We start from the raw sequence: 22,682 nt of genomic DNA on the forward strand, positions 1-22,682 counted from the left end.
GCTAAGAAATACCAAATTATATAAAAATAGCCAACGGAGCCATTACATATTATTTATTTTAAATACAGCCTGGTGTTAAAACATGAATTAGATAAAAAATACATACAATAAGTATTTTTACCATTATCTCTGTAAATGTATATTTTCTCTGTTTGGCATAAGGCACTTCAAGCTTTACAGAAACTCTGACAAGTGAATCAAGTTATAGTAGACAGCATCTCAATCAATGACTCTGTCTTCTGACTTAAATGAGTATAATGTCTATAAAAATTACCACACAGTGAATTATGAATTATTCCACAGCATTGCTTTTAAATGTTAATTAAATTCTTAGACTATACTCATTATCTCCCTCAAAGAAACAATAATTTCCAAGATTGTGTTATATTCATCTTTTTATCTATAGTGCCTACTATAGTTTGTACCTGTTACGGAATCTAAATACTTGCTAATTTTTTTTATACTTTAAGTTCTGGGATACACGTGCAGAACTTGCAGGTTTGTTACATAGGTATACATGTGCCATGGTGGTTTGCTGCAACCATCAACCCGTCATCTGCATTAGGCATTTCTCCTAATGCAATGCCTTGCCTTGTCCCCAAACCCCCTTGACAGGCCCCAGTGTGTGATATTCCCCTCCATGTGTCCATGTGTTCTCATTGTTCAACTCCCACTTATGAGTGAGAACATGCGGTGTTTGGTTTTCTGTTCCTGTGTTAGTTTCCTGAGAATGATGGTTTTCAGCTTCATCCATGTCCCTGCAGAGGACATGAACTCATGCTTTTAATGGCTGCATAGTATTCCATGGTGTATATGTGCCACATTTTCTTTATCCAGTCTATCATTGATGGGCATCTGGGTTGGTTTCAAGTCTTTGCTATTGTGAATGGTGCTGCAATAAACATACATGTGCATGTGTCTTTATAAAAGGACGATTTATAATCCTTTGGGTATATACCCAGTAATGGCATTGCTAGGTCAAATGGTACTTCTGGTTCTAGGTCCTTGAGGAATTGCCATACTGTCTTCCACAATGGTTGAACTAGTTTACAGTCCCACCAACAGTGTAAAAGCATTCCTATTTCTCCACATCCTCTCCAGCATCTGTTGTTTCCTGACTTTTTCCATGATCACCATTCTAACTGGCATGAGATGGTATCTCATTGTGGTTTTGATTTACATTTCTCTAATGACCAGTGATAATGAGCTTTTTTTCATATGTTTGTTAGGCACATAAATGTCTTCTTTTGAAAAGTGTTTGTACATATCCTTCACCCACTTTTTGATGGGGTATTTTGTTTTTTTCTTGTAAATTTGTTTCTTTGTAGATTCTGGATATTAGCCCTTTGTCACATAGATAGATTGCAAAAATTTTCTCCCATTCTGTAGGTTGTGTGTTCATTCTGATGATAGTTTTTTTGCAGAGGCTCTTTAGTTTAATTAGATCCCATTTGTCAATTTTGGCTTTTGTTGCCATTGCTTTTGGTGTTTTAGTTATAAAGTCTTTGCCCATGCCTATGTCCTGAATGGTATTGGCCAGGTTTTCTTCTAGGGCTTTTACGGTTTTAGGTCATATGTTTAAGTCTTTAATTCAAATTTTTGTATAGGGTGTAAGGAGGGGGTCCAGTTTCAGTTTTCTGCATATGGCTATCCAGTTTTCCCAACACCATTTATTAAATATGGAACCCTTTCCCCATTGCTTGTTTTTGTCAGGTTGTCAAAGATCACATGGTTGTAGATGTGTGGCGTTATTTCTGAGGACTCTGTTCTGTTCCATTGGTCTGTATCTCTGTTTTTGTACCAGTACCATGCTGTTTTGGTTACTGAAGCCTTGTAGTATAGTTTGAAATCAGGTAGCGTGATGCCTCCAGCTTTGTTCTTTTGCCTTAGGATTGACTTGGCAATGCAGGCTCTTTTTTGGTTCCATATGAACTTTAAAGTAGTTTTTTCCAATTCTGTGAAGAAAGTCATTGGTAGCTTGATGGGGATGGCATTGAATCTATAAATTACCTTGGACAGTATGGCCATTTTCACAATATTGATTCTTCCTATCCATGAGCATGGAATATTTTTCCATTTGTTTGTGTCCTCTCTTATTTCTTTGAGCAGTGGCTTGTAGTTACCCTTGAAGAGGTCTGTCACATCCCTTGTAAGTTGTATTCCTAGGTATTTTATTCTCTTTGTAGCAATTGTGATTGTGAGTTCAATCATGATTTGGCTCTCTGTTTGTCTAATATTGGTGTATAGGAATGCTTGTGACTTTTGCACATTGATTTTGTATCCTGAGATTTTGCTGAAGTTGCTTATCAGTTTAAGGAGTTTTGCGGCTGAGACACCGGGTTTTCTAAATATATAATCATATTATCTGCAAACAGAGACAATTAGACCTCCTCTCTTCCTATTTGAATACCCTTTGTTTCTTTCTCTTGCCTAATTGCCCTGGCCAGAACTTCCAACACTATGTTGAATAGGAGTGGTGAGAGAGCATCCTTCTCTTGTGCCAGTTTTCAAAGAGAATGCTCCCAGCTTTTGCCCATTCAATATGATTTTGGCTGTGGGTTTGTCATAAATATCTCTTATTATTTTGAGATACGTTCCATCAGGACCCAGTTTATTGAGAGTTTTTAGCATGAAGGGGTGTTGAATTTTTTCATCTGCATCTATTGAGATAATCATGTGGTTTTTGTCATTGGTTCTGTTTATGTGATGGATTACATTTATTGATTTCTGTATGTTGAACCAGCCTTGCATCCTAGGAATGAAGCCAACTTGATCGTGGTGGATAAGCTTTTTGATGTGCTGCTGAATTCAGTTGGCCAGTATTTTATTGAGGATTTCTGTATCGATATTCATCAGGGATATTGGCCTGAAATTTTCTTTTTTTGTTGTGTTTCTGCCAGGTTTTGGTATCAGGATGATGCTGGCCTCATAAAATGAGTTTGGGAGGAGTCCCTCTTTTTCTATTGATTGGAATAATTTCAGAAGGAATGGTACCAACTACTCTTTGTACCTCTGGTATAATTCACCTGTAAATCTGTCTGGTCCTGGGCTTTTGGTTGGTAGGCTATTAATTACTGCCTCAATTTCAGAACCTGTTATTGGTCTATTCAGGGGTTTGATTTCTTCCTGGTTTAGTCTTGGGAGGGTGTATGTGTCCAGGAATTTATCCATTTCTTCGAGATTTTCTAGTTTATTTATATAGAGGTGTTTATAATATCCTCTGATGGTAGTTTGTCAAAGATCAGATGGTTGTAGTTTTGTGGTGTTATTTCTGAGACCTCCGTTCTGTTTCATTGGCTATTAATTACTGCCTCAATTTCGGAATTTGTTATTGGTCTATTCAGGGATTTGACTTTTTCCTGGTTTAGTCTTGGGAGGGTGTATGCATCCAGGAATTTATCCATTTCTTCGAGATTTTCTAATTTATTTGCGTAGAGGTGTTTATAGTATTCTGATGGTAGTTTGTATTTCTGTGGGATCAGTGGTGATATCTCCTTTATCATTTTTATTGTGTCTATTTGATTCTTCTCTCTTTTCTTCTCTATTAGTCTGGCTAGCGGTCTACCTATTTTGTTAATCTTTTCCAAAAAACAGGTCCTGGATTCATTGATTTTTTGAAGGGATTTTCGTGTCTCTGTGTCCTTTGGTTCTGCTCTGATCTTAGTTATTTCTTGTCTTCTGCTAGCTTTTGTATTTGTTTGCTCTTGCTTCTCTAGTTGTTCTTTGCTTATGAAGCTTAGCTTGGCTGGATATGAAATTCTGGGTTGAAAATTCTTTTCTTTAAGAATGTTGAATATCAGCCCCCACTCTCTTCTGGCTTATAGGGTTTCTGCAGAGAGATCCAATGTTAGTTTAATGGGCTTCCCTTTGTGGGTAACCAGACCATTCTCTCTGGCTGTCCTTAACATTTTTTCCTTCATTTCAACCTTGGTGAATCTGTCAATTATGTGTCTTGGGGTTGCTCTTCTCCAGGACTATCTTTGTGGTGTTCTCTATATTTCCTGAATTTGAATGTTGGCCTGTCTTGCTAGGTTGGGGACATTCTCCTGAATAATATACTGAAGAGTGTTTTCCAACTTGGTTCCATTCTACCTGTCACTCTCAGATACACCAATCAAACATAGGTTTGGTCTTTTTACATTGTCCCATATTTCTTGGAGGCTTTGTTCACTCCTTTTCATTCTTTTATCTCTAATCTTGTCTTCACACTTTATTTCATTAAGTTGATCTTCAATCTCTGATATCCTTTCTTCTGCTTCATTGATTCAGCTATTGATACTTATGTATGCTTCACGAAGTTCTCGTGCTGTGTTTTTCAGCTCCATCAGGTCATTTATGTTCTTCTCTACACTGGTTATTCTAGTTAGCAATTCCCCTAACTTTTTCTCAAGGTTCTTGGCTTCCTTGCACTGTGTTAGAACATGCTCCTTTGGCTCAGAGGAGTTTGTTATTACCCAACTTCTGAAGCCTACTTCTGTCAAGTCGCCAAACTCATTCTCTGTCCAGTTTTGTTCCTTTGCTGGCAAGGAGTTGTGATCCTCTGCAGGAGAAGAGGCATTCTGGTTTTTGGAATTTTCAGCCTTTTTGTGCTGGTTTTTCCTTATCTTTGTGGATTTACCTACCTTTGGTCTTTGATGTTGGTGACTATTGGATGGGGTTTTGGCATGGACATCCTTTTGTTGATGTTCATGCCATTGCTTTCTGTTTGTTAATTTTCCTTCCAACAGTCAGGCCCCTCTGTTGCAGGTCTGCTGGAGTTTGCTGGAGGTCCATGCCAGACCCTGTTTGCCCGGGTTTCACCAGCAGAGGCTGCAGAACAGCAAAGATTGCTGCCTTTTCCATCCTCTGGAAGTTTTGTCCCAGAGGGGCACCCATCAGATGCCAGCTGGAGCTCTCCTGTATGAGGTGTCTGTTGAACCCTGCTGGGAGGTGTCTCCCAGTCAGGAGGCACAGAGGTCAGGGACCCATATGAGAGTCATTCTGTCCCTTAGCAGAGCTCGAATGCTGTGCTGGGAGATCCACTGCTCTCTTCAGAGCCGGCAGGCAGGAACATTTAAGTCTACTGAAGCTGCGCCCACAGTTGCCCCTTCCACCACATGCTCTGTCTCAGGGAGATGGGAGTTTTATCTATAAGCTCTTGAATGGGACTGCTGTCTTTCTTTCAGAGATACCCTTCCCAGAGCAGAGGAATCTAGAGAGGCAGCTTGGCTAGAGCGGCAAAGCCACAAGCTAGAGTTGTGGAGGGCTCCACCCAATTTGAAAAAATGAATTGTGGTGGGCTCCATCCTATTTGAACTTCCCTGTGGCTTTGTTTACACTGTGAGAGGAAAACTGTCTGTCAAGTCTCAGTAATGGCTGATGCCCCTCCCCCCACCAAGCTCCAGCATCCCAGGTCGACATCAGACTGCTGTGCTGGCAGCAAGAATTTCAAGCCAGTGGATCTTAGCTTGCTGGACTCCATGGGGTGGGATCTGCTGAGCTAGACCATGTGGCTCTCTGGCTTCAGCCCCCTTTCCATGGGAGTGAACAATTCTGTCTTGCTGGCATTCTGGGTGCCACGTACAAAAAAAAACTTCCCGCAGCCAGCTAGTTAGTGTCTACCCAAACAGCTGCCCAGTTTTGTGCTTGAAACCCAGGGCCCTGATGGTGTAGGCACCTGAAGGAATCTCCTGGTCTGTGGGTTGCAAAGACCAGGGGAAAAGCATAGTATCCGGGCCGGATAGCACCGTCCCTCAAGGCACAGTCCCTCACGGCTTCCCTTGGCTAGTGGAGGGAGTTCCCTGACCCCTTGTGCTTCCCAGGTGAGACAACACCCCATCCCGCCTGCTTCTGTTCACCCTGCGTGGGCTGCACCCACAGTCTAACCAGTCCCAGTGAGATGAACTGGGTACCTCAGTTGGAAATGCAGAAATCACCTGCCTTCTGCATTGGTCTCACTGGAAGCTGCAGACAGGAACTGTTCCTATTTGGCCATCTTGGCTAATTTGTTGATTCATGATTATATTTCAATGGATAGGAGTTTTGGAAAGCTGGCTCTGTAAATTGTAAACTTAGACAACCTTGTCCAAGTCTTGTTTTTCGTATGTGTACAATTTTGTGTTATTTGTGAAATGTCACAGAACACTTTCCATACATTTATTCCTGTCAACAGCTCTATAAAAGCGGTACTATGGCTGAGGACACGGACTCAGAGAGGTTAAAGTCCCTTGCCTGAGGTGCTGCCTATAGTTAGTGATTGTCTTAGTCTGTTCAGGCTGCTATAACAAAATACCATAAACGGAATGTCTCACACACCAGAAATTTATTTCCCACAATTTTGGAGGCTGGAATTTCAAGATCAAGGTTCTGGTAGATTCTACATCCAGTGAGAGTCCACTTTATGGTACCTACAGGGCACGCTCTCACTGTGTTTTCATATGGAGGAAGAGATGAGCTAGCTTTCTGGGGTATCCTTTATAAAGGACTAGAAAAGGCCCCACCTCCTAATACCATCACCTTGGGGGATAGAACTTCATCATATAAATTTTGAGGGAACACAATCATTCAGATCACCCTATTCTTTCCCTGCCCCACTCCTCAAATTCGTGTCCTTCTCACATGAAAAATATATTCATTCCATCTCAATAACACCAAAGTCTTAGCTCATTCTAGCATCAATTCAAAAGTCTATAAAGTCCAGACTCTCATCTCAATATCATCTCAATCAGATATGAGTGAGATTCAAGGTATAATTGATTCATCCTGAGGCAAATATCTCTTCAGCTGTGAACCCATGAAATCAAGAAAGTTATGTGCTTACACAACACAATGGTGGTACAGGCAAGCCATAGGGTAGACATTCTCATTCCAAAAAAGAAAAGCAGAAAAGAAGAAAAGGGTAATAGGACTTGAGTAGGTCAAAAACTTGGCAAAGCCAACAACAGTAAATCTCAAGTCTTGAGAATAATCTTTGATGCAATGTTCCACCTTCTGGACACACTGGGGCAGCAACTGGGTCCTCAAGGCTCTAGGTGGTATTGCCCCATGGCTTTGTTGGATTCAGCCCATGCCACAGTTCTCATGGATTGGAGTTTGGTGCCTATGGCCCTTCCAGACTGAAGTTGCATGCCAGTGGCTATGGTGGTCTGGGGTCATGGGGGCAGCTGTGACGCCATGGAATCACCTTAATAGTGACAATTCAGCCAGGTTTTTTTTTTTTTTTTTGCCACTTTAGAACAAGGATGGACTTTCCTCCACTGTCCAATAACATGATAACATGTTATGATTTCTATCTGAGACCTCATGGCCTTTACTGTCCATATTTCCATGAACATAGCTCTGCCCTTGCAATGGCCCTCTTCCTTGCTCATGTGCCCAAGTCTGTAGGCAGCTCTATCCTTTGAAATTTAGGCAGAAGTTGCCACACAACCATGACTAATTTACTCTGTGTGTCAGTGGAGATAGTCCCACTTGGACACTGCTAAAGTTTATCACATGTGCACTCTGGAGGGATGGCCATCATAGCCATTGCTGTATTTGGGACCACTGGAGACACACCTGGGGTAGTTGAGGACTGCTGTGCCAGAATGTGGGAAGCAGAGCCCATAATGAGAGGTGGCACCAAACCATTGCAGCCCTATTCTGTCCTTAGGCCATTGCACTCTGGGCCTGTGATGGGAGTAGGCATCCCTGAGGAGCTTCAAAATGCCGTTGGGAGGCCATCCTTCCATTGTCTTAGACAATATATTATGGCATCTGTTTAGATAGCTGTCTAATCTCCCTATTGTACTGATAAACAGCTCATAGTTTAGATTGAAATGGCTGACTCAAACTAATCAAACTAATTTCCTTATCAAATTCAGCCACACCTTTTGTATTCTCTCCTGAACAAACTTTCTCATTTTTTTCAAATATAAACAGGCCGAGAATTTTCCAAAATGTTAAGTTCTGCTTTCCTTTTTATTAGCAACTCCATATTTGTATCATTTCTCTCTTTTTAAATTTTTCTATTAGCAGTCAAGAGAAGCCCACTTGCACCTTCAATATTTTGCTTAGAAATATCCTCAGCCAAACAGCCAATTTCATCACTCATCAGTTCTATCTTCCACAAAACACTAGAACATGAGTACAGTTCTGTTAGGTTTTTTTTGTTTGTTTGTGTTTTGCCTCTTTAGAGCAAGCATGGACTTTCCTCCACTGTCCAATAACAATCTCTATCTGAGACTTCATGGCCTTTACTGTCCATATTTCTAAGAACATTCTGTTTGCAACTACTTAGGTATTCTCAAAGATTGAGGCTCTCTCTAAAGCTCTCCTCTTTTCTTTATGGGCTTTTACAAGAATAGCCCTTAATGATCCATTCGTAGCACTATAGGCTTTTTCTAGAATGCATCTCAAAGCTCTTCCAGCTGCTAGTCATTACCCAGTTCCAAAACCACTTCTGTATTTTAGATATTTGTTATAGCAGCACCTCATTATCAGTACCAATTTTTCTATCTTAGTCTATTAGGGCTGCTGTAACAAAATACCATAAACTCATGGCTTATAAACAACAGAAATTTATTTCTCACAGTTCTGGAGGCTGGGAATTTCAAGATCAAGGTGCTGGTGGTGTCAGTGTCTGGTGAGGGCCTACTTTCTGATTTATAGAAGGGTGCCTTCTCACTGTGCCCTTACATGGGTGAAGGAACAAGCTAGCTCTCTGGAGTGTCTTTTATAAGAGAACTAATTCCAACAATGAGTGCTCTACCCTCATGATTTAGTCAGCTCCCAAAGTCCCTACCTCCTAATACCATCACCTCAAGGATTAGGATTTCAACACATGCATATTTTTTTTCAGGTGTAGGGTTGGTAAATATTCAGATCATAGCAGCAGTGAAAAATAGTTAAAGTTCCATTCTTTTTTTACTCCAGACTGAGCTCTTACTGTGTTGCCTCCTGGGGATGAAGAAGAACTTGGCAATCTTTCAACTCTAGGATGTCACGTGTTCCAAAATTAAGTAGTAAAACCATATAATAACAGAGCTTAACTACAAGAGCTGTGATGCCAACGTTAATAAAGTGTAGAGTATGTCTAAAGATATTTAATTTGTGAGTTTCATTGTTATATTCCTTGTCATTCCAGTAGGAATTGGAGGTCATAATGAGTAATATTGTTTGAGGATCCATTAGTATTCCCAACTGTAATATTATAAGGGGGAAAAATCAGGTTATTCACCAAGTTCATTATTTCTGCAGGATTCCAGAGTAACTAATTTCCTTTTCACAACAGTAAATATATATCTGCAAAATACAGTTTTACCCTGAAAGAAAAAAATTTAAAGCCCACAAAAGCTAAGAATTTCATTTACCCAGTAGACTAAAATTCCTCTCATAAATTGTGTCAACATTTTTACTGGAAAAACACTTTAAAATTTAGTTTTCTCTCTTGTGAGTAAAAGCAGCAACCACTGACTTCAAAGAGAATTTTTGTTGTTTTACTTATGAAGTAAAATATAAGGCATATCTAAGTGTATAAAATCTTATGCATATCTACATAACTTACACTGACTGACCTTCATGTAATGCTTAAGCAGTTGAATTTTGCCAACTCATTAAATATTTTCACAAAAAAATATACAGTTCTTTGTGTAGAGAATAATAATTTCATGTGCACTTTGTGTATGGCACAATATTAAATAGACTAAAATGTCTGGATGTAGTTTAACTTAAATGAATCTCTTATGAAAATGTCTAGCCTATAAAATAAAGCTCCTGAAAACATTTTTCACAGCTAATTTCAGAAATATAAACTATATTTGGAAAACATCCTGCCTCTAAGCCTGAAAAAGAATTCCTGGAAAAAAATAGTTTATAAAACACAGTTTAGCAAGAAGTTCTATTAGATAAATATAATTTCCTACAATTCAATAAACCACACTTGATTATTGGTCCTTTGATCCTAGCATGAGTTTTAAAAAAATCCACTAAGAGAGCAGCTAGCTACTATATTTTTGATATGAACCTCTTCTCTAAAAAAAAAAAAGAAGGGACTACTACTTGGAAGAAAAAAGTAACTTATTTTTCAGTTTTTAGGAATAAAAGTACAAAAGCGTAAATCAGTATGGTTTTAGATTTTAACACAGAAGAATTCATTGCTTAAATTGAATATTCCTTAGCCTGCTGTCATCAATAACCCCAATTGCCAAGTCCAATAGAACGTTTTCAAATCTTTTCTTAATCTCCCGAACACATTTGGCACCACTGATCACTTTCTGTTGAATTATTCTGGTTCTGTGATTGAAACTCCTTTAGTTTTAGGGGGTCTCCTCTTACCTCTTGAATTGCTCCTTCTCAGGGTCTTTTACTATTTTCTCTGCATATTCTTTAAATGTCAGCATATCCCAGGGTTCCATTTATAACTGGCTTCTCTTAAAAAGCTCTTTCTGAGCAATTTCTTCTATACATGAGTAATTTCTAAATGTTATCTCCAGCTTTGATCACAATTCTGAGTTCTGCATTTACATTTTCATGTATTTATAAGAACTGTTTCATGTACTTACAAGATTTTTATATGTTTTCTACTTAGATATGTCAAAGGCATCTAAAATTTAACATTTCCATAGCAGAACTCTTTCCCTTTTCCCAAAGCCATTTCCTTCTATGGTTGTAGATACAGGGAAAACACTATCATCCACTCTTAAGTGGCTTACTAGAATGGCTTCTCAAGGTACATTATAACTCCTAAATATGTATCCATTATTTTAACAGTTTTATAGAACTAATATTTATAAGCATGTCAAATTTTGTCTTTTAAAAAAATCCAGGTAATGAATGTAAAGGCATTGTGAAGCTGTAAGTGCAATTATAACACCAACTAATTGATTGGGATGCACTACTTCATCTATATTACATAACTCAATCCAGACAGTTCATAAATATCCTATTTATGAACAAATATAACACTGCGTACATTAGTGCTTTAAAGACTTGAGAGTGGAAATGGATTAGGTAAATTTTAGCAAATCCACAGGTACTGTAGCCATTATAGCTATTGTGGAGCAGAGATAAGGAAATATTAGCTTGTGCATTGCAAAAATGGGTTCATCAAGGCTGACTCACTCTGCTATTTAATAAATAATTATTTAAAATGAAAATAGGGAAATCTTCTATTTTGATGCTTTGCATATTTTTTTATTATGGATAAGGTTTTGATTTCATTATAGTCACTTATTTGCAACTATGGTTTATTTCAACAGAATCAATAATATAGTAGTACCATTAGCAGTAGTATAGTATTTTAAGGTTAAAGAGACTCTAGGAATAAGTAATCCTAATTTCTCTTTCATTATGAAATCCTTCTATAACAATAATGAATGAGTGACCATAAAACCTACCCATACTTAAATAACTTCATTGTGGGTATGTTCACTGTATTGTGAAAGCAGCCACGGCATTTTTTAATCTCCAATGTTAGCAAATGTTCCTTATATTGAACTAGAATTTTTTTTAAACTTTAATGTACTGTCCAGAATCTGTCTGACTTTTAAATGTAGAACAAATATATACCTACTTTCATGTGAGAAAGTATGAAGATGTGAGGACTGGAATTGTGGCAGCCATTTTATGACCATTACGAATTGAACAACAGAATCACAGAAATGCCAATCCAGCACGCTAATGTTGCAGAGCTGCCGAATTAAAATTAAAACCAGCAACACTCTGATTTTGTTATGTAAACAATAAAAGTCTTTGTAGTTTAAACCACTAATAAAATCAGGGCTCTTGCTACTCGCAGCAGAACACTAGAAAACTGACATAAAATAGTTACTACCATTTAATCGTTTTTCTCTGGGGATCTGGAAAATTGTCAAGATTTTTCTTATAATCTGTATTCCAGAATAGGCACTACTCCAAATATCTGATCAGGATACATTAGTGCCCAACACTTTGAACATCATCCTTCTGTTAATGTAACCTAATATGTTAGTGATTTAAGCAACTCCATCATATTTAATATGTGATCAACTATATCCTCAGTTATTTACCCTTTAACCTGTAAAATTTATATATATATCTCATGTTTATGCAACAGATATTTTTACATTAAAAACTTGCAATGAATTCAGCACAACTTAGAAATTACATTTCTATTGACTACATTATTATACATAGTGCAGTGACGGCCTGAAATTGTGAACTTCATGTGTCCTTCTTGGCCAAAGGGGCAATAATTTGCTAAGGAAATACAAGGATGAGCTAATGCATAATGATAATAATGGGATAATGATAACTAGTATAATGGAGAAAGCTCAAATAGACCTGTGTTCACATCCCTGCCCCCAACATTTCCTGCACTAGGACCTACAGAAGCTTCTTAACCTTTCTATAAGCTGTTGTTTCTTCATCGCCTAATGAACATAATAATACCTGCATTTGTGGGGAACAAAAACTCTCATATAGTGTCAGGAAGTGACTGTCCCTTGCTGCTCCCTTCTTCTTCTCATCTTTTTTACTTTTTTTATGGAGATTCAATTATTTATGCCTTGAAAAGTTTGATAAATGCCTTAAGTTGGAGTGCTAGTCACCTCAGCCTACCCCAAGAAAGGCCATTTTAAATATCAAGAAAGATGATAAAGGAGGAGCATTAACAGACAGCATTGAAATGAAAAACAGAATTTCACTAGCTAGAAAAAATTAGGAAGCAAAGTTTACCTAGCACTGGAAGCAGGAAGGCATCCTCCCTGTCCCTGAAAGCTAGTCTACCTTCACCAGTAGAAATGTCCCTGAATACCCTGACATTACAAATGAAGGAATCACAGATTCTTAGGAGCTTTAGGGACTTAAAATATTAACATTTACTATTTTTCAAATTATAAAACATATACGTATATGTCAGAAATTCTGAAAATATAGAAATATTTATAGTTATGTATTTTTGAAATATAGACAATATGGAATTACAGAAATACAAAATCTCTTAAACATCTAGCATTTAGCACATAATTTCTTTCTTTCTTTTTTTTTTTTTTTTCCAAATTATGGGCTTTGGGTGGGGAGCACTGGGCAGCAGATTTGTGGGATTTTGGAATTTATATCACCTTTGGTCCCAGCTCTGATCTTAAAATGCAAGTAAGAAAATGATGGGTCTCAAAGAAGGTGTAAGCAGCCAAGAAGCTGATTTGACCTGGTTCTACATTGAATATTGTTGTGTGAGATTCTTTAGGTATCTAAATTGTCCAGCAGGTTTGCCATGATTAAGGGGAGGTGAGAATTCAGAGTATTTTTTTTCCTAAATAGAGACTGTGCATTTGGATGGCACTATAAGTAAGTAGATGGGACCTGAGACAATGAAGAATCTAGAACCATACTAGCTTTAAAAACTTGAATTTACAAGTGAAGCTGCTATTCCCAAATAGATAAAATTAAACGAAAAAAAAATCCCCCTGCTTCCAGGAAGTGGGGGTGGTGTGGGTTTTTTTTTCTGTTAAATGATTCTATTATTTAATTTGCATCTAAGGATATACATCTGAACATAGAAGACAAATGGCCCTGTATAGCAATGTTTGTTCCTGTTTAGCAACAGTCACTAAAATGCATTACCGAATCCTTTCATTAAAAAAAAGATACAAATATCAAATGAAGAGTGTTCCTTCAAAACTCATTTGAGCACCTCTGTGGTCAAAATTTACCAAATGAGTCTTTCCATTTAAGGCATCATGTAAAATAGTAATAAAATGAAATTATTTTAAGAGTGAGTGATTATATTAAAGCAATGTTACAATTTATACAATCGGAATAAAGCAGCAACCAGTGATTATCTTGTAACTACCTCTGAAATTGCACTTCTGTTTAATACATTATTATATGTAGTGCAATGACAGCTTGCAATTGTTAACTTCGTGTGAGTGCTTTTTATAGAATGAATCAAAAGACAACGACTTCACAAGTGGTCATTTGTTTCTGGCAGAGATTTGGGGACTGTGTGGGTGAATGCAACTAATTTCTGCGACAAGGAAAACTAATTCAAAGAGAAGAAAGCAAATTATATAAAAAAGCATCTATTTTTTATAGTCCTTAAATATTTATGTCAGTGTTTTTGAAGCCCCAGAAATACGTTCCTTTAGCAGATCTTATATAATTTCATATTTGGTGGTAAGCCAAGGCCAATTTGTTACCACAGATGATGGATTCACTATTGTGGAGCTGGAGGTTCAGAGACAGAAAGTGTCTCTGATGAATACCAACCACAGCAGCTGCAGCAGCTGCACAGCAACAAAAGAATCTTTGGGAACAACAGGAATGTTGGTGGCCAAGACACAAAAAGTCTCTCCCAATTCCACTCCCATGCCCCTGTGTCTCCTGTCTGATGTAGGAACTGGGAGTTAACTGCTGGACAGATCTGTGGCTGGTCATGTTCAGTGCCTTTACAATGTTTCACACCCTTGGGGAAAGCTACTTTGCCATTATTCTGCCACACCTCTATCCAGATCAAGTAAGGCAAACCACCACTTTAAGCAAAACCACAATATGAGAAACATAATAATTTAAGAGATGGTGAGTATTTTTGCAATTAGATCACAGTATTCAAAGTAAGAAGTATTTAGCTTAGATACAAAGCTAGGTGCTTAGGAAACAAAATATCCATTGTCACCAAGAGAAAAAGAGATACTGGTCTGAGATAATTCTGAACAAGTGAGCATGGGTTAGGTTTTAGTCTTACTCCCTAAAGATAAGGCTTAGTCACAGATGTTATTAAGTGACACAAGATGATACTAAGTGACACAAGCATATCTGAGTTCTTCTGAGCTCACAATACATGAATGTAAATAATGGTCAAAATATATGTAGAGAGGCCATTATAGACTCAGGAACAGATGACGATGAACTATTAAACTAGACCGGGGTATGTGCAATGGAGATTCAAGAGCTACTTGAATGAGAAATGAGAGAACCTGTTGAGTGACTAACTATGGAGGCAAGGAAAAAGGGTAAGGATGGATCCAGTATTTCTTTCTTGAACAACTTAGTAGGGAGTAGTGACATTTAAGAAATAAAACAAGTTAATAGAGAAATCTTTTAAATTATGACCTCTGGTAAAGCATGAAAAATAACTGATTTATTTGATGAACATTCAATAGAGAAGCAAATGCCCAATAATACAGCTTTTTTGTGGGATAAAAAACAGAGACGCATTAGCCTCTAGTTTTCAATTAAACATTGACCACAAGCCCCAGCACATTAACACTTGACAGAGGCTGCCTCTTCTACAAAGAAATTTGAGATTTTTACTCAATTTGGGAGGCTTTTATTCAGTATCAGTGAGGCACTGACATAATTCCACTCCAAAGCTGTGTGCCCTGCATTGACATGCTGAGCGCGAAGAGAGAATGATGATGACTTTGGACCCAAGGGGAAACTCCATTTCCTTCTATCTCCCCAATAGACATAACTCAAACATCTGACAGAGATAAGGAAGTTCCAACATCAGAAGATGGGTTTCTTTTTCCTTTTGCAGGACTAAGCCCTTTAAGAAATAGATAAGCTCTCTGAGGTACTGCTGAGAGCAGCCAGATGGCGACATTGAAAGTCTGGCCCCATTGAAATCAGTCCTCAGGAAATTATTCCAGTTATCTTTTCTGACTTCATTCATGGCTTTTGTCCTGTCAATACTTCCCAAGCCGGTGGTGTTTGACAGTCATTTTCAAATACATGCCTACCTGAATTTAAATTTTGATCTCTTTTCTCTGAGTATGCCAAGTGGTATCAATTACCCTTCTTTTATAGGCTAAATTGTCAGCCTGGGTCTCATTTATTTATCAGCTTCATTTTTGCTGGGTCTTTTCATTTTTGGGAGTCTTTTCATTCTAGCGCAGCCTAGGCTATCTATCTCTGACAACTCCCTAACTCTCAATCTCTGATTACAATCCCATCTGGAATTTACCAGTCCCTTCTTCAGGATTCAATCTTAGCTAAAATCCAAGATTTGGGGGTAGAAACAAGGCAGTTACTAAATGTATCATCATATATATTTTTCTGTTAGACTGCAGAGAATAGTATCATGATTATCAGTAGCCTCTGCTAGTATTCAGTAACAAAATTTCTTATTAAGTTTATAGTCACAAAAATCAAATGACTAGGCTGGGCACAGTGGCTCATGTCTGTAATCCCAGCACTTTGGGAGGACAAGATGGGAGGACTGTTTGAGCTCAGGAGTTTAAGAACAGCCTGGGCAATATAGCAAGACCCTGTCTTAATTTTTTTTAAAATCAAATGACTAATTTATTATGTAACTATAAACTTAGCAAATGTGTTAACACTGTTTAGTATTAATACTAACTTAGAGCATAGTGCAAAAAAGTATATAACAATACATTTTAGAGAAGTAAAACATTCAAGGTTATGAAAAATAAGAATTAAGATTTTCTTTTTAAATGCAAAAAATACACATATAATTATAAAATATACTTCATATACCTCATTCCAGCTATTGGCTTTCCATGAAGGGCATCTGACGGATCTACAGGCTTTGTGAGTTGGAGGTTTCTGTACTTGACTGCAGTTTGTGTCTTCTAATTTCCTTTGGAATTGGTCCATGCAAAACACTTCACGGTACTTTCTACCTTTACCACAAGAAGCTGAGCACTAGAAAAGAAATATGAATGCACTTGATTCATTTTCTTCCTGATTAATTTAAGCTTCTCTTAAAGAAGTACAAAATGTAACAATCCACACATAATTGCTTTGATATTTTTATTAAGATATGCTCTAATATTTCTAATTAGCAAAAAGTTAAAATTTACCAATCTGCTCTGGACCATCAATTAACATGAATATCATAAGGTAATACGATGACATTTTTATAATTTATCTACAAAAATGTATTGATTGTCTACAATATACCAGGTACTCTTCTGACACACCAGTGCTTTAAATCTTTTAAGGTTAGACTATCCTCAACTCCTTTTATCATCCAATAAAACTTGCATTCAATTTTGTAACATCAATACCCATTCTATTTTTATCTCCACATGCTTTTCTATACTGTAAAATATGTTTTCTGTGTTAAAAAATTTTAGTAATCTCTCAGTGAGAAAACTGATTGAGAAAGCAGAAAGTTTATTTTTTTAACAGCATTTCAGTTCAGGCTGTTTTTTGCATCAGTCTGGAAGATGTCTTTCTCTACCATCGGCCTTCTGATTTATTTAGTACACCAAAAATAACTGAAGTCTTTTTAAAAATATAGGTAAAATAACGATTTGACTTCATTTGTCAGCCAGTTTTCATTTTATGAGTGAGGACAGTGCAATGTGGTAGAAAGCACGTGGGCTCTGGCATTAGCACTTCTGCCACTTATAGCTGGGTGACTTTAGGCACATTTCATAACCTGTCCAAGCCTTGATTTTTTTTCATTTATAAAACATGAGTAGTAGCATCAATCTTACAAACTTGCTGTGAAGATTAACATAAGATAAAGCATATGAAATGTCTAACCCAGTCCTACTACACTTGATAGATCCTCAGTAAACATTAGCTTCCTCTTCCACCATTTTCCTTCATATAGTCTCAGAGAGGATATCGATAATTTCAGCATGATATATGCACCAGGGGAAAGCTAAGCAAAGAAGTCAGAGTCCAGACAACCTTTCTCATTCCTCTGAGACAGTTGTTGGCATATGGTTTCATTTAGAAACACATTATGCATTTTATGTATATTGTGAATTCATAGAATATGAGACTATATGGACTATTTGATACTCAAATACATTGAACTTAAAAAATGAACAGTGGAGATAATTTATCTTTTTATATTACTAGCAATATGTTGCAATAATGCATTGATTATTAAGAACTGTCATCATATCTTAGATGTTCTCTACCTCTCCTCCACCTCATTAATACTTACAGCCATTCCATGCCACTTAGAACACACTTGGTTCTGTGAAAATCTCTAACGGATCTTCATATGTTGTATTAAGATACATTCTTTCCTTCTATTGATCTAGACCTACCTATATGCTTTACTGTTCCTGACCACGTATCTTGGGCACTTTCCCTGCCTCTTTCTTTTCTTCATTGTTTATTTTTCAGAGTATAACCTATTATATACTAAAAAAAATCAAATATTATTGAGTATCAAGTATATACCACAAAGTGTGCTGACTACTTTGGTTATGTACATGTTCACACATGGGAGAATAATTTTCCCCAAAATAACACTTTTAAATTGTTACCTTTTGAACAAAGGAAGCATTTATTACTCCCTCTGCTAGCCACTTTATTAAAAGGTAATAATTATTGTGAATAGTCATGCAAAGATTCATTAAACAGCATCTCTTGCTTTTGCCCTTGATGTATCCTCAAAGTGGTTACAATCTAAATGATACACATCATTTATGAAGTGAATTATACCAGTGTAGGTCTTAATATTGCACTCAATGAAGATCAAAAAAACAAAAACACTTCACGATACTAAATACCATTAAAAAGATATAATAAAAAGTATGATGGAATTTAAAGATTCATGAAATGTAGCCATTTCTTTCTAGGATATTTGTAAGTGCTCAAAGAGAAGGTAATATTTAAATTCATTCTTGAAGGAGAGGTAGGTTTGTTGATGGACAAAGATGAATGGTCTTATGTGTATGTTTGATATGACTTATCTAGACATTGTCCAGGTGTGTCTGTTTTGTAAAATTCCCAGAGTTCTTTTAACAATGCCAAGAATCCAAGAATCAGCCAGTAAATATACAGTAAATTGTTGACATTTCTGATAAGAATGGCCAATTCATTTACAGAGCTATGTAACATAAGAGGAGACAGGTTAAATTCCAAATCTAATTAAGAATTCAGCAATACATTTCCTCTATAAGCATTATCTATGAGTGGAATGTACTCACATGTGTAGTACACTGCCAAAGTTAAGAATTAGATTTCAAGAAGCTGAATAGTCTTCTACTCTATAACTTTAGGTCATCTTTGCTTCTCTCTCTTCTTTGTTACTTTAATCTATTAAACTAGTATAATCTATTACTAGTCTAATCCAGACTGTTATCAAACATAATTTAAACATAAATCTATTTTTATCAATATATTTTATAATTTATAAGCATATTTTATGCTTTTTTTTTTTGCTCAAGAGCTGACAATGGGTTTCTTATTGTCTTAATAGCACACTAAACTTATACTCCTTGCTTTCTTGATCCACCAAATTTTAGTCAACGTGCCTTTTCAACTTTACATTTTGCTGCTTTTCACCATGCAAATCTTTGCTCTCTTTAAGCATAATTGCTTTCTCTTTAATGTGACACATTCGCTCAAAAACAGGGCCTAACTCATTATTTCCTTTACCTAGACTAATCACTTCCTCTAATAATTATCCTTAAAGCCCTAATTCAATCCCATGTCTAGGGTAAATACACATCAATCTTTCACTTCCCTGAACTCTTCTGAGTCCTACCCTGTTTTTAGCACTTCATCATTTTCTGCATTTTCAATTTTTGTCACGTGCTTCATCTACCCAGCTTCCTGGAGAGCAAGTCCTTTTAGATCACCCATGTCACCTACAAAGTGGCATGTGTAATAACTATCAGCTGATGGATGTTGATTAATGGTATAAGCAATTTTTAATTTGCTTTTATTAAACTCTAAAATAATATATATAAAAAATTTTAAATTCCATGAAATATATTTATTGGTTAAAAAACCAAAAGTCTTCTAGGAATGACAGAAAAAAATACAAAATCAAAGAATTATAAAATAAATTATGCTTTAGATATACTTTTAAAGTAAAGCTCTTTTTCTCCAAGATCTGAAGAGGGTAAGTACAGATTCTATTCTCAAGATTTAAAGAGGAATAAGTCCAGTATTTTATCATATCTGATGGAATTCCATCTGGGAATTTCTCTAAAGTAAAAAAGGACATGTTATGCAAAGAGTTATGTTTTAGTTGGAATGAGGCATCCATAGAGTAAACGACTAGTGAAATGATACCTTCCTTTCAAACCATAATACATTCTGAGTTGTAAGGATTCCACAAAATAGCCCATTTGGTAGGAGTATTCAAACATGCAGTTTTTTCTTCTGGTATCCCAGCAATCTGTTGTTTTTTTCCCTCTGTTTTATAACCCTGACACCATCATAGTCTTTTGAGGTTTTATTTAATGCTGTATAATTCATTTCTAGCATTCTCATCAAAAGACTTTTTCTCAAAAATCAGCCCTAGTTCCCTTAATTGACATAGCCTTAAACTCTTGCTGAGATTTTTTTTTTCCATGACTACTATGGAACAGTAGATACAGCACACAACCCATTTCAGAAGTAGTGATACTAAATAAACAACAAGTGCCCTGAACTGGTAATTCTTATAAATCAGGTGAAGACAAATGTCTAAGATAAAACAGAGCATTTGAAACAAATGCAAAATTTGCAAGCCCTGAAAATGTAGTAGACTCTTTAGAGTTGTTCTAGTTGGCTGGTACTTTGCCTTCCAGGATGGAGAGCTGAAGTTAATTAGTCCCCTCTAACATGATAACTTTGGAACAAGTATATTTTTATTTTTAGAGAAAAGCTGTACATAATTATAGAATAAGATTACTTCTCATATTTGAGGTGTGGATTTTTTTGTTTATATTATAAGGATGCTGCAGAAGAATGAATGTATTGACTTAATTTGTGGGTATCTTGTTGATTAATTCTGGAAACTTAAATTATTAAACAAAATAAAATAAGGAAATAAAATTCATTTAGCTTCAGTTGTAGAAAATGGAAGCCTTGTTTTTTTTTGGGTTTTTTTTTTTGGTTTTTTTTTTTAAGGCTTCCCTAAACTCTTATATTGATCTGGCACTGTATCATTTCTGACAGTAGGGGGAAACATACAGATACCAGTTAGAATTAATATGTACCCTAACTAGTAATTGTATACCCCTGAAAAGTAACTATTACACTAGTCACACATAAACTGTGCCCTTTATAGATCTTACAAGCTGGGTAACTATAGGATACCTATTTCATATACATCTCTGGGTAAAGGTAAGCTGAAAGGCAATTTTTTTTAAAAGAGAGAAATAGCCAAACTAAGAAAACTCTAAAGACATCTGTAATGCTATAGCAACATGCAAAATAAAATAAAATCAGTAAAGAACTAAAAAGAGTAATGCAGAACATCACACTGATTAGATTCAGGACAAGACTGAAAATGTCTCCCATAAAGCAAATGGAATAGTGAAGACGAGACAGACAGAGAAGAGACGGAGAGTCAACGTATGAATGTCGTTTCCTGGAAAATACTCTGTCATTCCCAGCTCAAGTCATCATATCATTGCACATGTCATCATATCATTTCCTCCCACGCCAACACGTTCACCCATTTCATCCCCACGTCTTTTTCAGTGCTGAGTTTAAATCTCATTTCTTCTCAAAACTCCCTTCTCTGATGAAGGATGTCTGATGTCCAATTTAGACCAGATTAGGTAGCACCCTTTCTCCTTTGCTACACTCAGTACACCTCTAAGTGTCTGTTCTATGTCTCTTTTCTTTTCCAGACTATAAAATCTGCTGAGAACACACATAATATAGGGAAACACACACACACACACACACACACACAAATAGAAAGCACCCAGAATCACTCGCTTTTAATTTAGTGTGTCATGAATCATTCTACCTTTCTTTTACAAGGAGGAAATAATACCAATGCACCATGAAACATAGGATCTTGCATCAATTTACTGACCAATGTTTGTCTGAAGTGGTAGATATTCCGCTGGCACCACATGAACTGATTTAGATGGTACGTTTCCAATGTAATAGTTATTTTATATAGTAATGATCATCCTCAATTTTAGCTATAAAAATCCCTTAGCTGGCCATTTGAAAAAAATGCCTGAAGTTTGATGTATAAAAAATCAAATGAAATTAAAATTAAGAGTAAGCATTATTTATCCATTGGATCTTTTAATTAAGCTTGGCTAGAAAAGTAGCAAATATCCATTTCATTTGATACTACACAGTTTCATCTATGGATGAAGATATATATATTTGTTTTTATGTTAATCATCTAAACTTTAGTTAAACTTCTCTAAGAGTAAGTATCAAAACTAATATTTAATATGCTAAAAATTGGTCTTTGAAACACAATATTAGAAAAAGGCTTTGACATCAACTGTAAGTTTTATGTTAAATATTTTTAGTGACTATTAAGATAAAGTTGATTATTGAGAGGGACTTTAAAGAAAACCTAGTTTACCTTCATACATGTTTCCTTCATATAAATTATTGTGTTCTAACTTAAAATTTTCTAAATCAGTACATAGCCTAATTATTGCCAGCTGAACAAACTTTCAATGAGTGAATTTGGCAATGACTCTTTTGCTGAAGCAGAGATTGTTTAGTTATCCCAGGTCAATCAGTAAGAACTAGAAGTATCTTACAACAGTTAAACTACTACTCCTTAAACATGCCTCCACATTTGCTGATAAGAAAAATATTTAAAATGAAATAGAGGCCAGGTGAGGTGGCTCATGCCTGTAATCCCAGCACTTTGGGAGGCTGAGGCCAGAGGATTGCTTGAACCCAGGAGTTTGAGACCAGCCTGGTAACAAAATAAGACCTCATCTCTACAAAAAATAAATAAATAAATAATAAATAAATAAAAATATGCCAGGCATGGTGATGGTGATGCACATCTGTGGTCCCAGCTACTTGGGAGACTGAGGTGTGATGAT

At 36.4% G+C, this 22,682-nt stretch overlaps 1 protein-coding gene across 1 annotated transcript in view; it reads right to left on the reverse strand.

The window, feature by feature from the left end:
- ADAMTS20 (ADAM metallopeptidase with thrombospondin type 1 motif 20) overlaps nucleotides 1–22,682 on the reverse strand; it is a 200,847-nt gene that overhangs the window by 29,626 nt on the left and 148,539 nt on the right. Inside the window, exon 29 of the mRNA XM_032173750.1 lies at nucleotides 16,435–16,602. Within this exon, the coding sequence (XP_032029641.1) occupies nucleotides 16,435–16,602 (168 nt within the window). The remainder of the gene's footprint in view (nucleotides 1–16,434; nucleotides 16,603–22,682) is intronic.

This window comes from Hylobates moloch, unplaced genomic scaffold (genome assembly GCF_009828535.3).
Source record: "Hylobates moloch isolate HMO894 unplaced genomic scaffold, HMol_V3 SCAFFOLD_13, whole genome shotgun sequence".
NCBI classification, from domain to species: Eukaryota; Metazoa; Chordata; class Mammalia; order Primates; family Hylobatidae; genus Hylobates; species Hylobates moloch.